We start from the raw sequence: 17,415 nt of genomic DNA, 5'->3' as shown, positions 1-17,415 counted from the left end.
GGCTCCGTCTGTTGGGCTCCGTCTGTTGGGCTCCGTCTGTTGGGCTCTGTCTGTTGGGATCCGTCTGTTGGGCTCCGTTTGTTGGGCTCTGTCTGTTGGGCTCTGTCTGTTGGGCTCCGTCTGTTGGGCTCTGTCTGTTGGGCTCTGTCTGTTGGGCTCTGTCTGTTGGGCTCTGTCTGTTGGGCTCCGCCTGTTGGGCTCCGTCTGTTGGGCTCCGTCTGTTGGGCTCCGTCTGTTGGGCTCCGTCTGTTGGGCTCCGTCTGTTGGGCTCCGTCTGTTGGGATCCGTCTGTTGGACTCCGTCTGTTGGACTCCGTCTGTTGGGCTCCGTCTTTTGGGCTCCGTCTGTTGGGCTCCGTCTGTTGGGCTCTGTCTGTTGGGCTCTGTCTGTTGGGCTCCGTCTGTTGGGCTCTGTCTGTTGGGCTCTGTCTGTTGGGCTCTGTCTGTTGGGCTCCGTCTGTTGGGCTCCGTCTGTTGGGCTCCGTCTGTTGGGCTCCGTCTGTTGGGCTCCGTCTGTTGGGCTCCGTCTGTTGGGATCCGTCTGTTGGACTCCGTCTGTTGGACTCCGTCTGTTGGGCTCCGTCTTTTGGGCTCCGTCTGTTGGGCTCCGTCTGTTGACCGCCATTTACACTAGGAAGTTCAAGTTAGCTTGGCGTGAAACAATTGGCTTAGAATGAATGCTTGAGTGTAGAGTAATGTAAAACACAGCAAGAGGAGGTCCACTCACCACAATAAACTGTTGGGCCTGGCTGAAGGACTTGAGGACGAAGGCCGACAACCAGGTGGAGCCGGAGTCGTCAGCGTTGCCGAAGGCGCTGAAGGAGCCGTCACCTCTACGGTAGAGGAGCTCCCGTTGGTACCCTGCAGGCAGCCACTAATGTAATTATCGCCAACTAATACATTAACTAGTTACTATAACACGCGCTTATAACAAAAGTATAAAAATTAAAGAAACAACAGAAAGCCAATTGCCATATACATGTCTCACCTGCACTAGAAACAATTAAGTGATCTACACTTCTGTTAAGGTATCCCGAAATTTGTAACACAAATCAACAAACATGTTTCCATACCAGTATTTACCCAGGACTTCTATAATATGATCTTACTCATATTTTATCCAAAGGTTCGGGTTCTCAATTGTGTTTATATAATTATCACCTTATTAGAACACCGCTTGTTGAAAATCCCCGTTGTTGTCCTCACCAGCCTCTAGTACACCTCAGTCATGTCTGCTCACTCCTCACCAGCCTCTAGTACACCTCAGTCATGTCTCCTCACTCCTCACCTGCCTCGAGTACACCTCAGTCATGTCTCCTCACTCCTCACCAGCCTCTAGTACACCTCAGTCATGTCTCCTCACTCCTCACCTGCCTCTAGTACACCTCAGTCATGTCTGCTCACTCCTCACCAGCCTCTAGTACACCTCAGTCATGTCTCCTCACTCCTCACCTGCCTCGAGTACACCTCAGTCATGTCTCCTCACTCCTCACCTGCCTCGAGTACACCTCAGTCATGTCTCCTCACTCCTCACCAGCCTCGAGTACACCTCAGTCATGTCTCCTCACTCCTCACCTGCCTCGAGTACACCTCAGTCATGTCTGCTCACTCCTCACCTGCCTCGAGTACACCTCAGTCATGTCTCCTCACTCCTCACCTGCCTCTAGTACACCTCAGTCATGTCTCCTCACTCCTCACCAGCCTCGAGTACACCTCAGTCATGTCTCCTCACTCCTCACCTGCCTCGAGTACACCTCAGTCATGTCTGCTCACTCCTCACCTGCCTCGAGTACACCTCAGTCATGTCTCCTCACTCCGCACCAGCCTCTAGTACACCTCAGTCATGTCTCCTCACTCCTCACCTGCCTCTAGTACACCTCAGTCATGTCTCCTCACTCCTCACCTGCCTCTAGTACACCTCAGTCATGTCTGCTCACTCCTCACCTGCCTCGAGTACACCTCAGTCATGTCTCCTCACTCCTCACCTGCCTCGAGTACACCTCAGTCATGTCTCCTCACTCCTCACCTGCCTCGAGTACACCTCAGTCATGTCTCCTCACTCCTCACCTGCCTCGAGTACACCTCAGTCATGTCTCCTCACTCCTCACCAGCCTCTAGTACACCTCAGTCATGTCTCCTCACTCCTCACCTGCCTCTAGTACACCTCAGTCATGTCTCCTCACTCCTCACCTGCCTCGAGTACACCTCAGTCATGTCTCCTCACTCCTCACCAGCCTCTAGTACACCTCAGTCATGTCTCCTCACTCCTCACCTGCCTCTAGTACACCTCAGTCATGTCTCCTCACTCCTCACCTGCCTCTAGTACACCTCAGTCATGTCTCCTCACTCCTCACCTGCCTCTAGTACATCTCAGTCATGTCTGCTCACTCCTCACCTGCCTCTAGTACACCTCAGTCATGTCTCCTCACTCCTCACCTGCCTCTAGTACACCTCAGTCATGTCTCCTCACTCCTCACCTGCCTCTAGTACACCTCAGTCATGTCTCCTCACTCCTCACCTGCCTCTAGTACACCTCAGTCATGTCTCCTCACTCCTCACCAGCCTCTAGTACACCTCGGTCATGTCTCCTCACTCCTCACCAGCCTCTAGTACACCTCAGTCATGTCTGCTCACTCCTCACCAGCCTCTAGTACACCTCAGTCATGTCTCCTCACTCCTCACCTGCCTCGAGTACACCTCAGTCATGTCTCCTCACTCCTCACAATCGTCAAGAATACAAACTAGACTCTCGGTTCACATAAAAGAGTCTACTGGCAGGAATTATCTTTCATCCCTTACTAAACTAGTGGGAGTGTGTCAGTTCTTCAGTACTAAACAAGTGGGAGTATGTCAGTTCTATAGTACTAAACTAGTGGGAGTTTGTCAGTTCTAGAGTACTAAACTAGTGGGAGTTTGTCAGTTCTAGAGTACTAAACTAGTGGGAGTATGTCAGTTCTATAGTACTAAACTAGTGGGAGTATGTCAGTTCTAGAGTACTAAACTAGTGGGAGTTATGTCAGTTCTAGAGTACTAAACTAGTGGGAGTATGTCAGTTCTATAGTACTGAACTAGTGGGAGTTTGTCAGTTCTAGAGTACTAAACTAGTGGGAGTTTGTCAGTTCTAGAGTACTAAACTAGTGGGAGTTTGTCAGTTCTAGAGTACTAAACTAGTGGGAGTTTGTCAGTTCTAGAGTACTAAACTAGTGGGAGTATGTCAGTTCTATAGTACTAAACTAGTGGGAGTTTGTCAGTTCTAGAGTACTAAACTAGTGGGAGTTTGTCAGTTCTAGAGTACTAAACTAGTGGGAGTTTGTCAGTTCTAGAGTACTAAACTAGTGGGAGTTTGTCAGTTCTAGAGTACTAAACTAGTGGGAGTTTGTCAGTTCTAGAGTACTAAACTAGTGGGAGTATGTCAGTTCTATAGTACTAAACTAGTGGGAGTATGTCAGTTCTATAGTACTAAACTAGTGGGAGTATGTCAGTTTTATAGTACTAAACTAGTGGGGATATATCAGTTCTAGAGTACTAACTAGTGGGAGTTTGTCAGTTCTAGAGTACTAAACTAGTGGGAATATGTCAGTTCTAGAGTACTAAACTAGTGGGAGTATGTCAGTTCTAGAGTACTAAACTAGTAGGAGTATGTCAGTACTATAGTACTATACTAGTGGGAGTATGATAGTTCTAGAGTACTAAACTAGTGGGAATATGTCAGTTCTAGAGTACTAAACTAGTGGGAATATGTCAGTTCTAGAGTACTAAACTAGTGGGAATATGTCAGTTCTAGAGTACTAAACTAGTGGGAATATGTCAGTTCTAGAGTACTAAACTAGTGGGGATATGTCAGTTCTAGAGTACTAAACTAGTAGGAGTATGTCAGTACTATAGTACTATACTAGTGGGAGTATGATAGTTCTAGAGTACTAAACTAGTGGGAATATGTCAGTTCTAGAGTACTAAACTAGTGGGAATATGTCAGTTCTAGAGTACTAAACTAGTGGGGATATGTCAGTTCTAGAGTACTAAACTAGTGAGAATATGTCAGTTCTAGAGTACTAAACTAGTGAGAATATGTCAGTTCTAGAGTACTAAACTAGTGAGAATATGTCAGTTCTAGAGTACTAAACTAGTGAGAATATGTCAGTTCTAGAGTACTAAACTAGTGAGAATATGTCAGTTCTAGAGTACTAAACTAGTGAGAATATGTCAGTTCTAGAGTACTAAACTAGTGAGAATATGTCAGTTCTAGAGTACTAAACTAGTGAGAATATGTCAGTTCTAGAGTACTAAACTAGTGGGAATATGTCAGTTCTAGAGTACTAAACTAGTGGGAATATGTCAGTTCTAGAGTACTAAACTAGTGGGAATATGTCAGTTCTAGAGTACTAAACTAGTGGGAATATGTCAGTTCTAGAGTACTAAACTAGTGAGAATATGTCAGTTCTAGAGTACTAAACTAGTGGGAATATGTCAGTTCTAGAGTACTAAACTAGTGAGAATATGTCAGTTCTAGAGTACTAAACTAGTGGGAATATGTCAGTTCTAGAGTACTAAACTAGTGAGAATATGTCAGTTCTAGAGTACGCCACTAAAATTTAATTGCATAATGTAAATGGAGCCTAACAAGAGTAAGATACAGCTGACGGATATTATTGTTTTATTGCTCTTCTAAAAATTAATCCCACTGCCTTTTAGCATTTAGTACCTGAATGAACATTTATGCATTGAATTTCTAACATATTCCCTGTGTACTATGCCCCCCCCCCCCTCATTTTCCTTGCGTCCTGACAGCAATTACAACATCTTCCAACTGATATCTGGTAACAAAATTTCTTAGACTCGGAACAGAAGGGAATTATCAAGAGAAATCGCCAAGTTATTACGACTATATATCACTGGGAAGGGGTCAGGATAAGGATTTGGGATGGGACGGGGGACAGGAATGGTGCCCAACCACTTGGATGTTCGGGGAATGATCGCCGACTTGCATGAAGCGAAACAGTCGCTTTAGCGTCCAGCCTTAGACTCGGAAGTAAACATTTTCAACCTTAAACTGAATCTGCCAAATTTACGCCAATTTCAAAGGTCTATATAATCGTTTTAAGGTGATTTTGAGAAGTATGAATTTATTTTCCGTCCAATTTTTTATTTGCAAATTATCAAATAATACTGTTTGATTCCAACTCTGAATAATGTTGTGAAGCCTTTATTAACCTGTTTTCCAACATGTAGATGAGTGGTGTTTGCGATTATCGTTGTAAGTAATTTTCGTCCAATAAATGTTATGTTATTTGGCTGATAGTTCGTTGAAATTCATCTATTTTCATCCTTAAAAATTGTCTCAACTTTTGCAACGCTCCACAAGGCCTGCACTCTGCTCGCCTGTAAGCATTTATTAAATATGAAAGCCAAAGACTCACAAAGCTCTTCCTTACATTTGTTATGACCTGGGAAAGACTTTCTCTGGTGCTGGAAATTTGTTTCTGCCTTGATATTGACCAGACCACACACTAGAAGGTAAAGGGACGACGACGTTTCGGTCCGTCCTGGACCATTCTCAAGTCGATTCAAGTCAAGTCGTCCCTTCACCTTCTAGTGTGTGGTCTGGTCAACTTACTTTAGCCACGTTATTGTGACTCATCACCTGCCTTGATATTACTACTAAACACTTCCCTCATGGTAATGACAACAGTTCACCTCTCCTTCTTTACCATCGACACAGATTTGTTCAGGTATAGGTAAAATATCAAGCCCTTCTCTAGAAAATATAAATAAAGTACATATATCAATTGCTACATCTTTCACTGTTGTTATCAGTTACATGACCAAGCTCACTTTTGAGGGGACCAGACTTCTCTCTAGTGCTTGTTGGGAATATCAACACAAATACTTTTAGCGAGTGTTTGGCTTGCCCTGCTATATGCACTTCGTCATTTATTATGCTCCATTATATATTCTTAATCGTTTTTGACTTATGATAAATTGTTGTTTTAGATATCCAGTTTTTTATATGATTATATAGAGCTTTCTTATTGCCAATGAGGTTCTTTAGTCCCATGATAAACCATTCGACCAAGTGTATAAGTCTGTTTATCTGTGTTCTAGGCTGGAGGCCACACACCTAAGGCAAGCCTCATGAAGCTTTGCAAGATTAATGGTAATTTATGCGGCAAATATTGACAAGTCTTCCAACCATTTGAGGAGTTTATGTAGATCTCTTTGTAAGGCCTCAATACAATTTTCTCTTCCTACTTCATCTTAGATCTTAGTGTCGTCTGCAAATATGATAATGTGATATAATATTGTCAATTATGTCATTGACGTATAACCAAGTGTTGACCTGCAGGATGGAACCTTGCGGTGCCCCAATCATCACATTTCTGCAGTCAAATTCCCTCTCATTCAGGACGACCCTTTGCTTTCTTTGTTTCAATCATTATGGTATGCATTCTAGTTCTTTATCATTTATTCCATGTCACTATAATTGCTTTGCCAGTTTTTCATGTGGTACCTTATCAAAAGTTTAAGAGAAGGCCGTGAACATTAAGTCCATTGGAAGTCCGTTGTAGAGCTGGTTACCGTCTCCATAAAGCTGAGCAGCTTAGTAAGGCGGGATTTATTAAAAAAAAAAAAAGGTTGTATGGATTTTACTAGATTGTTCTATGCAAGATGGTCACAACTCGTCTCCTTGGAGTCCCTGCATGAGCTTGTAAATATGAGAGGAATAGGCTGATCTGTCGGTAGTTTGCTTCCTACCTTTCTTAAAGACAGGAATTATGTTTGTTCCTCTGTAGTGGAACTTTCCTTGATCCAGAGATTTTCCGAAAATAGTTTCACCGAGGAAAGACAGTTCATCTAACGCGTTCTTTATGTCTTTGGATTAAATTCCATCAACACAGCACGCTGGGCTTGTGATCCTGTGTTCGATCCCAGGCGCCGGCGAGAAACAATGGGCAGAGTTTCTTTCACCCTATGCCCCTGTTACCTAGCAGTACAATAGGTACCTGGGTGTTAGTCAGCTGTCACGGGCTGCTTCCTGGGGGTGGAGGCCTGGTCGAGGACCGGGCCGCGGGGACACTAAAAAGCCCCGAAATCATCTCAAGATAATCTCAAGATAAAACACCTGGCTCTTCCGAGTCCTGTAGTTTGTCGACGATCTTCCTGATTGTTTTGCACGTTATGGGAATATTCCTTGATTCATTATCTTTTTCTGCTTAAAACATCTGTTTGGTTTTTTAAATTGTCTAATCTTTCTAGTGTGAACACTGACGTAAAGTATTCATAGCGTTGGCTGCCTTTTTATCAATAATTGAAATTTGGTTGGACTTATCTTCGAAGGGTCCTATCGAGTCTTTTGTCTTTATTCTACTTCTCACGTGGACATAAAAGTACTTTGGATCTTTCATTATATTTTGAGCAAGTTTTCTTTCATAGTTCCTTTTACCTGTTCTTGTGCCCTGAGCAGAGAAATAAAAGCCCTTCTAGTATGTGTGAACCCGTGTGCCTCCTGGTGGACTCTTAATTCTTCCAGAGGTTTTGCTTTGCTGTTATAGCTACTGGTGACAACCCGTCATCCACCTCCTCCTCCTTTTAGTTTTTGGTACTCACTCAGATCCAAGCTCAGTGATGATTTTTTTTAATTTCCCCACGAAGCTTTCACATCTCTGACTACCAAGAGATATTTTGCAGTTTCTGTATCATTCTGTGATACAGGAACTGTATCATACAGGAACTCCTCGAAAGTAGTCTAGAACGTCATCGTTCCAGACCTTTATATGGGTTTCTATAATTGTGTTCTATCTTAGAATATTACGGGGCGAGCTTCTCCTCTTGCTGAGTTTGATCGACCACGACCTCCTCTGGTGTTAGCACAAGGTCCAGAATGTTACTGCCTCGTGTGGGCTCTACCACGTGCTGAATACAAAATATGAGTCCTGGACCCGGCCGAGAAATTGTTCCTCCTCGGCTTGTGATTTTGGATTCACCCAAAATCCATTGTGTAGTGATTAAAATCTACCATTATAAGAGCTTAGACTTCACTGTATTTTTCACAATATGTAAATCTGTAAATTCCTCTGCTGATGCAGTGTTTGCCCTGTAGCCTACTTCCACACTCTGTTTATTAACTTTTCCGGTAACGGTGAGCCAGCTGGCACCGTTTCAGCTGCCTCTTTCTACCAGCTGTAACGGTGAGTCAGCTGTACCTTCGTGCAAGCTGTAACGGTGAGCCAGCTGTAACGATGAGCCAGATGTAGATGAAAGCCAGTTGTAACGTTGAGCCAGCTGTAACTGAGCCATCTGTAACGGTGAGCCAGCTGTAACAGTGAGCCATCTGTAACGGTGAGCCAGCTGTAACAGTGAGCCAGCTCTAACAGAGCAAGCTGTAACGGTGAGCTAGTTATAACAGTGCGGTAACAGTGAGTCAGCTGTAGCTAAGAACCAGCTGTAACGTCGAGCCAGCTGTAACGTTGAGCCAGCTGTAACTGAGCGAGCTGCAAGCGTTGAGCCAGATGTAGAAGTAAACCAGCTGTAACGTTGAGCCAGCTTTAACTGAGCCATCTGTAACGTCGAGCCAGCTGTAACGTTGAGCCAGCTGTAACGGTGATCCAGCTGTAACGTTGAGCCAGCTGTAACGGTGAGCCAGCTGTAACGGTGAGCCAGCTGTAACGTTGAGCCAGCTGTAACGGTGAGCCAGCTGTAACGGTGAGCCAGCTGTAACGTTGAGCGAGCTCTAACTGAGCCAGCTGTAACAGTGAGCCAGCTCTAACTGAGCCAGCTGTAACAGTGAGCCAGCTGTAACGGTGAGCCAGTCAGATACCAGTCAAGTGGTAACCCGGCATCTGGTCCCCGCGGTGTTCCACACTCTGGATGCCATCGACAGTAGAGTACAAATTTCGGCGTTTTAAAGGTATTTTATCAATTATAATCATTGTGATAATTAGCATATACCTCCTTAGTTTGCTACCCAACCACTTGGGCTGGACGGTAGAGTGACGTTCTCGCTTCATGCAGGTCGGCGTTCAATTCCCGACCGGGGATTGAACGCCAAGTAGTTGGGCACCATTCCTTTCCCCCGTCCCATCCCAAATCCTTATTCTGTCCCCTTCCAAGTGCTATATAGTCGTGATGGCTTGGCGCTTTCCCCAGGCAATTCCCTTCACTTCCATAGTTTGGTTCGTCTAGTTTCAAATGCTTATTGTTAGCACAGTGGTCTACGTCTTTGGTTAATAACCTCGGGGTTTATTCTTTTCGACAGAAACGGTTGGACATTTTTTCCCTGCGCACGATGTTTACCTAGCGGTAAATAGGTAATTAAGTAGCAGTAAATAGATACTCACCTAGCAGTAATTAGATACTCACCTAGCAGTAAATAGATACTCACCTAGCAGTAAATAGGTACTCACCTAGCAGTAAATAGGTACTCACCTAGCAATAAATAGGTACTCACCTAGCAGTAAATAGATACTCACCTAGCAGTAATTAGATACTCACCTAGCAGTAAATAGATACTCACCTAGCAGTAAATAGGTACTCACCTAGCAATAAATAGGTACTCACCTAGCAGTAAATAGATACTCACCTAGCAGTAAATAGGTACTCACCTAGCAGTAAATAGGTACTCACCTAGCAATAAATAGGTACTCGAGAGTTTCTAAAGTGTAGTAGAGCCACCAGGGTTAGCTATAGTTGACTACGGGGGACCTGGAATAAGCCCAAGTACGGGCTCTCTGCCTGACGACGATATCAATAAGAGACGTATACCACATTGTTAGAGTTTGCTGACGAGGCAGCCAGAGTTGTTCTGAAGCACATGTAAACTCCGGCCCACACTTGTTCACAGTAAACTAACGCGTTTAGCATTAACTCAGGTTATAAACATGGGCACGTCCAGGAACCATTGTGGGCCGTAGTTTTGATGACTAATGCGGGATCACCATAGCCCGTGCTGCTTGAAACTTTTGTTCCGAGTAGCTGAATCTAAAACAACAACAACATTACTTAGCTTGAGGGACAGCAGGTACTGACCAGTCATCACCCACGTTGTCAGACCTCAGACCGACCATAGCCAGAAATATTGGCTAACTGTCCTTACATAGATAGAGATAATAATGAGGTTACCGGTCTTCATGTAGGTGAGGAGCCTCCTGGTGGTCTCCGGGGTGGTCTGGTTGGAGGCCTTCAGGTACTGCATGATGAAGATGTTGGGCACGAAGTTGATCATGTTCTGCTCCCCACACCCGTACGGCATCCGGATCAGGCTCCCCAAATTCTTCAAGGAATTATGGAAATATTCTGGGTTATAATGTGTTAAGAAGCCGTTGCACATGCACCAAGCATCCACCGTTGTATGCATGCAACACGGTGTATGTAAAGTGCATGCAACACGGTGTATGTAAAGTGCATGCAACACTTTATTATTAGTGTCATCAGCAAGTCTCTTTCACTTCACAAGAAATTACAGTGTATTAATTTCTTGTGATGTCAAATCAGAAGGAAAATTATATTTAAAATGACTACTATATGAACTATATAAGATGATATTTAAACGGAGATTGAATTATTGTTCTAAATATTTGAAAAATGATTGTTTCACTAATTTACTTAACTTCAAAAAAAGGACACCACAAAATTTTCTAAAAATAGAGAATGGAGCATTAATTGTTTTATAGTATCCAACATGAAAGTCGATAAGACATATATTTTTTATTTTAATCAATTAGTGTTTATAAAGAGATCATGAAGCCCAAACAGGTGATATGAGAGCCCAGAATATCTTACCTGACAATGGTATTGAGCTGCACTAATGTTTACTCTGATGCATGTTAGTATGTAACCAACATATGGGGGGATATTGCTCACCTTCTTACACTGATCTCTCAACAAGATAGTCCCTATAGTTTAAGGTTTACACATAACTATCACAGAGAACATGAGTGAGTGAGTACCTCGAGTGTGAGAGCGATGAGGTCACCGACGGCCGTGACCCAGCCTCGCTCTGACCCCTCCACCATGACCTGTGGGGTCTCCAGCTCCCACGCCTCCAGCGAGTCCTCGCCAGTCTCAAAGTCTGCAACAACAACAAATATACTTCACCAAATGTTTAGACAATATACAATGAGTATTTCCTAGAATAACTCTTGTGTAAGCCTTTTCTAAAACAAAAATAATGGCTAGCACTGGAACAAAGTTTTGGTAGTCAGTGTGGAGACTGCATATATAACTCTAGATGGGGTACCCAGCGGTGTCCGGGTCTCTCTCCCGCCTCACTCCAACTCCCTAATTCTCTCTCATTCCCATCCTACCTCCCTCCATCCAGTAACAGCCGAGAAATCTGCTGGTGAGCAAACTATGAAAATAAAAATATTGGTTTGATTGTCCCTAGAGTCGGTGTTTGTAGCAATAGGAGACAATCCAACTTAAGGAGGGGCATGAGGCGTCGAATGGAACCACCCTTTGACGCTTACCATACAATAACCATTACCACCCTTTCCCTCTCACCATACAATCACCATTTCACCACAGAAAGTTAAATGAGGCTAATTACAACCATCTGGCCTCCAATCTAAGCCAGTTTAGCAAGCAGGCATTCTCTTACAGATATTCTAAAGTGGGGGGGGGGGGGATACCCGGCTGTGCTCGGGTCTCCCTCGCCCCTATCTCCGAATCTTCCCCTTCTCATCTTGCTTTCCCCTATCCCGTCTTTTCTTCCCATCTCCTCCCATGTCAAACTTTCTCCCCGTTGATCCCCCCTTCTCTCCTGTACACCTTTTCCAATTTTCCTCTCTCTCCAGTACCCTATTTAAGCATCCTTCTTCTACCCATTGTTCAAGCATTCTTCTTCTACCACCTTTTCCTTGCCTGTGAGCTGCCGACGCCTGACCTTACCACTGTACCGCGGTGGAGTAAGCGACTGGCAGCGCCTTGGTCACCAGTCACTAAATAGCTCCAGGTGATTGTCTCTGATATATATCACATTAGTGTGATTTATCTGTTTATTATTATTAATTATCGTTATCAGTATAATGACAAGGTCAATATCACCAAACATCTCACCGAGTCTAGTGTAAGAGAGAGATGGGACTGATGGCATATGATCATGCAAAATGATCTGGTCGTTAGCCGCGTGAAGCACCAATGTAGAGTTGGGCCTAGAGCTTAAGTAACGAGCCGAGTGTTGACAGTCACACTGATCCCTGAGGGTGACAGTCACACTGATCACTGAGGGTGACAGTCACACTGATCACTGAGGGTGACAGTCACACTGATCACTGAGGGTGACAGTCACACTGATCACTGAGGGTGACAGTCACACTGATCACTGAGGGTGACAGTCACACTGATCACTGAGGGTGACAGTCACACTGATCACTGAGGGTGACAGTCACACTGATCACTGAGGGTGACAGTCACACTGATCACTGAGGGTGACAGTCACACTGATCACTGAGGGTGACAGTCACACTGATCACTGAGGGTGACAGTCACACTGATCACTGAGGGTGACAGTCACACTGATCACTGAGGGTGACAGTCACACTGATCACTGAGGGTGACAGTCCCACTGATCACTGAGGGTGACAGTCACACTGATCACTGAGGGTGACAGTCACACTGATCACTGAGGGTGACAGTCACACTGATCACTGAGGGTGACAGTCACACTGATCACTGAGGGTGACAGTCACACTGATCACTGAGGGTGACAGTCACACTGATCACTGAGGGTGACAGTCACACTGATCACTGAGGGTGGTACACGGCTACACAACAATCATGGTAAATCCTTACCTTTAGAGCAGATGTACTTGCTCCAGGTCTTCTCTCTCAGGAACCCCTCGGCCTCCACTGTGATGGGTTTTATCAGTGAGTCTCTGAAAACGATTATAGGAAAGTACTTAAACCATCTCGTTCTATTTATACAAGCATACTGTTTAGCTAGTTTATGAAGAACTATTACAAAGTTATTATTTATTTATTTATTTATTTATTTATTTATTTTTATATATACAAGAAGGTACATTGGGTTTGTGAGAATACATTGGATAGTACAGTATTTACATTCTTGTAAAGCCACTAGTACGCGCAGCGTTTCGGGCAGGTCCTTAATCTAGCAGATAATTTTAAGTAGGTAATTTCAATCAGAATTGATAAATGATAAAGATACATTACAAGAGAAAAATGAGATGAGAGAGATAAGTAGGTATATTAAAGCACATTGTTATATTAAAGCTCTGATTGATTACATTGACATCTTGATTAGTAATTTAAACAAGGTTAATAGACACCATACAGCAGATTGACAGCACATATAAGACAGCAATGATCACAATGGTAAAGATGTTCAGATTGGGAGACTGGGTAGCAAAAGATACAGATAAACAAGATTTATAAACACCATACAACAGATTGGCAGCACATATAAGAAAACAGCAATGATCACAATGGTAAAGATGTTCAAATTTGGAACATAAAGGTTGGGAGATTGGGTAGCAATTTGATACAGTGCAATTTTAAGGCAAAAAGTGAAAAACTATGAAGATGAAATTAGGTACTTTTTAGTATTGATTTTGAATGATGTAAAAGTTGGACAACTTTTCAATTCAGTAGGGAGTGAGTTCCATAAACTGGGCCCCTTTATTTGCATAGAGTGTTTACACAGATTAAGTTTAACTCTGGGGATATCAAAGAGATATTTATTTCTGGTGTGGTGATAATGGGTCCTATTACATCTGTCCAAGAAGAGTTTCAGACAAGGATTTGCATTTAAGAACAGGGTTTTGTAAATGTAGTTGACACAAGAGAATTTGTGGAGTGAGATTATGTTTAGCATGTTGAGGGAGTTAAACAAGGGGGCTGTGTGTTGTCTGAAAGCAGAATTTGATATTATTCTGATAGCAGATTTTTGCTGGGTGATGATGGACTTGAGGTGGTTTGCAGTGGTTGAACCCCATGCACAGATACTATAGTTGAGATAGGGATAGATTAGTGCATAATATAGAGAGATGAGAGCAGAGTTAGGAACATAATATCTGATTTTGGAGAGTATACCAACTGTTTTAGAGACTTTCTTAGTTATGTGTTGTATGTGGGTACTGAAGTTGAGTCTCTTGTCTAGGAATATGCCAAGAAACTTTCCGTCATTTTTATTGCTAATGTTTACATTGTCAATCTGAAGCTGAATTGCATTTGTAGATTTGCTTCCGAATAGGATGTAGTAGGTCTTTTCTATGTTAAGTGTTAGTTTGTTGGTTGGCACTTTATTATGATTGTGTTGGATGAATTAACCCTTGCACTGCTCACCTATTTTCGGCAAAAACGTCTTGGTGCAATTGTCAAGGACATATTTTTGTTATTTTTACAAATGTTCAGGTAAATTTAATGTCAAAATGTTTCCAAAGTCAACTATTTCCATTTCAAAACACAAATAGTAATGAAAACATTAAAAAACATTAAAATATAGCCAAATTAAAAAACAAAAAGCACAACTCTCTGAGCGCCTAAAGGCGCTTTGCGCAGTGCAGTGGTTAAGCAATTAAGTGTATCTCTTAGAGCGTGCAAATCTCTAGGTTCTGGTTTACACTTATTCACAATTCTTATTTTTTTCGATTTTATTTTTTACAAGTTTCTTTTTTACAAAAAGAGTTAAAAATATAGAAAAAAAGTGCTAAATGTACTGAAATGTCTCTTTTTCTGGTGGAGCTCAAGTGGCTCCCTGAAGCTATCTCCTCAAGGTGGTTCCCAACTACGGGGTGTTACGAACCCGGATCCAGCGTCCGAGCACGGAGCAGTGACCACCGCGCCATCTGTGGGTCAGCTCCCGAAACCCCCACCAAATGGACGACGACACCTGGAGAGGGCGACGTGTACTAGCTACGAGGGTCAGTTTCCAGTCCCGTTCAGCACTCTATACCGCCGCTGCTGACCTCTGGTGAGGTGGTGCTCAGACACCAGCGCCATCTATGGAGTGGATAGATGGGCGTTTGTGTCTGAGCCCGTAAGTGAGGTGCCTTAGTGTGTCCCAGTTATTGATGACGTGTCTGCTTACAGAGTCGACCTGGGACTGCTGTGATGAGAGTTGAGTCAGTCTACCCGAGGCAGCCGTCTCCGAACCTTGAGCTTTGCTGCAGCAGTTGCGAAGTCGTCCCCCCCCGGAAGAACACTGTGGCGTGTTAGCCTGCCAGTGGAGTGGCAGTGAAAGATTTACCTGGGACCGACTGTTGGAGACGATCGTCCACTGGGGTATTGAGGACGGGAGAGTGATTTGTGGTGTCACACGAGGCTCCTGTCCAGGGCGTTCCCCTTATATCGTTCGTGGAGTGGCCTGACCAGCGTTGCGGGTCCGGAACCTGCCAGCAGAGCCCCTGCTGGATTTGTGGTTGACGGCCTCCACGGCGGTGCCCCCAGTGGACCTGTGTTTTGGCTGACCTGTGGCCAGGGTAGGCTCGACGTCTCAGAAGAATTCGTTGTGAGGCCACGAAGAAGCACCGAGGAATCAGCACCAAGATCGAGGATCCATAGTCTTCAGCAGAAGACTACACCCGCCAAACACACACCGAAACTACGACGTTGGTACAACGTTAGAACAAGTTTTAACACCACCTAACCAGTTATAACAACCAATATAGCAAGTTGTAACAACGTTCTAATACGTCATAAACACGTTAAGCCAAGATGTAACAACTTTATTACAAGTTGTAACAAGCGGAAAATAGAGACAGTTTCGGTTTGTTTCCAGGGCAGTGTCAATCCCCTTGTATAGTGTTAATACCCCTCCCCCTGTGTACTCCTTTGATATCTTATTTATTTATTTGGTGATGGTAATTATAATATTAAGTTCTTAACTTTCTTTCCCTACTCCCTTTAAGTTACTTGCGTCACAGATCACATCCCTTGATAGCCACTACTGGCTTGGGAACGGATATATATCTTCCTCTAACAACATCAGAGTAAGAACCCCGTTGCGTCCCGAGAGGGCCGTAACACGGGGTCACAGGAGTCCTCCAGGAGTCTGCTGGAGATCAAAGCCAGAACCTGGCCTCTTGAGTGAGGTGCAAGAAGCAGGTGACTTGTCAACATCCTCACTGAGGAATCCATCTAGAAAGTCAGTCAAGCTTGATAGACAACTGCAGAGTTCATGGGAAATGAAGCATCAAACCTGCCAAACTATTCATTCCAAACAATTTGTTCACTCAAAACTAGCTCACGCCCGTTAATACTTATGGCCGGCACCAATCGGCTCGAAGCCCCTGCCAAGAGCCTGTTGCAGGTCAGTTCGGAGTGATGTACAAGGAACTAACTAACCTGGCAGGGATGAAGTCTGGGAGCCACCAGAACGAGGCTTTTTATTATATTCAATGATAGTTTTGTGGGAGGAGCCGCTTCATGGCTTCTTGAAGCTAACTATAGAGCAGAAGGCAAACAAGGAACTAATCAGGGAGGATGAGGAGAAACGGCAGGTCTTAGGTCAAACAAGACCGACTGGGACCAGGAACTTTCACCAAATCCCCAGTGAGCACGATATCCAAGAGTGGTTCGAGTTCGACGATGCATCAGCATTATCAATGTAAATTAAACGTTGATGACGTTGATTCGGCGTTGAATTGGCGCTGTTCTTGGATACTGAGCCCACTGTGTTGGGCCCACAAGACCCGGTTAAACCATGTAAACCTCTAAGCCCCAAAATCCTCGACATTAAAAAAACAAAAAAATGCAGCCAAAGCTGCGTATTGATGAATATCAGAGTCCTGAGGGGAAACCACAAGCTGGTTAGTTTCCCTGACACAAGGAACGGGGTTCCCAGGGAGTGGGGTCAGCCAACATAGCACCCACGAGGCAGAACCGGTAGCACGCAGACCTGCCAGGTATCAGTCATCTCGGGACCCCTCCGGGAACCACCTGAATCATTCTTTACCAGAAAAGGAGAAGGCGCCAGGGACCTAAGAAGAGAACCTCAGCCTGCAGAGGAGAACATAAAGCTCCCCAAAACTGCAACCTCATCTACCCAACTAGAGTGCATGCGGATTATCCATTACCTATGCCAGAGTGCATGTGGATTATCCATTACCTATGCCAGAGTGCATGCGGATTATCCATTACCTATGCCAGAGTGCATGCGGATTATCCATTACCTATGCCAGAGTGCATGCGGATTATCCATTACCTATGCCAGAGTGCATGCAGATTATCCATTACCTATGCCAGAGTGCATGCGGATTATCCATTACCTATGGATAATCCCCCCATGCACTCTGGCAGAGGTAATGGAGTTCTTCCACTCTGCCGCATTGCTCAAATTGATTTTATTATATATATATCACAAAAGGATCATTTACTTGTGTATTATCATTATTATTATTATTATTATTATTATTATTATTATTATTATTATTATTATTATTATTATCCTCATCATGACTTG

The 17,415-nt window shown here is 43.9% G+C and overlaps 1 protein-coding gene across 1 annotated transcript in view; it reads right to left on the bottom strand.

The window, feature by feature from the left end:
- Positions 1–17,415, bottom strand: part of LOC123764603 (alpha-1-inhibitor 3) — a 188,026-nt gene that overhangs the window by 23,457 nt on the left and 147,154 nt on the right. Inside the window, exons 18-21 of the mRNA XM_069314571.1 lie at positions 12,786–12,868; positions 10,943–11,064; positions 10,116–10,266; positions 727–860 (exon numbers count right to left, since the gene is read on the bottom strand). Coding sequence (XP_069170672.1) covers positions 727–860; positions 10,116–10,266; positions 10,943–11,064; positions 12,786–12,868 — 490 coding nt within the window. The remainder of the gene's footprint in view (positions 1–726; positions 861–10,115; positions 10,267–10,942; positions 11,065–12,785; positions 12,869–17,415) is intronic.

The sequence above is a fragment of the Procambarus clarkii genome, chromosome 79 (genome assembly GCF_040958095.1).
Source record: "Procambarus clarkii isolate CNS0578487 chromosome 79, FALCON_Pclarkii_2.0, whole genome shotgun sequence".
Classification (NCBI taxonomy): domain Eukaryota; kingdom Metazoa; phylum Arthropoda; class Malacostraca; order Decapoda; family Cambaridae; genus Procambarus; species Procambarus clarkii.
Note: the sequence above shows the minus strand (reverse complement) of the source record. Positions and strands in the feature narration are given on the sequence as shown.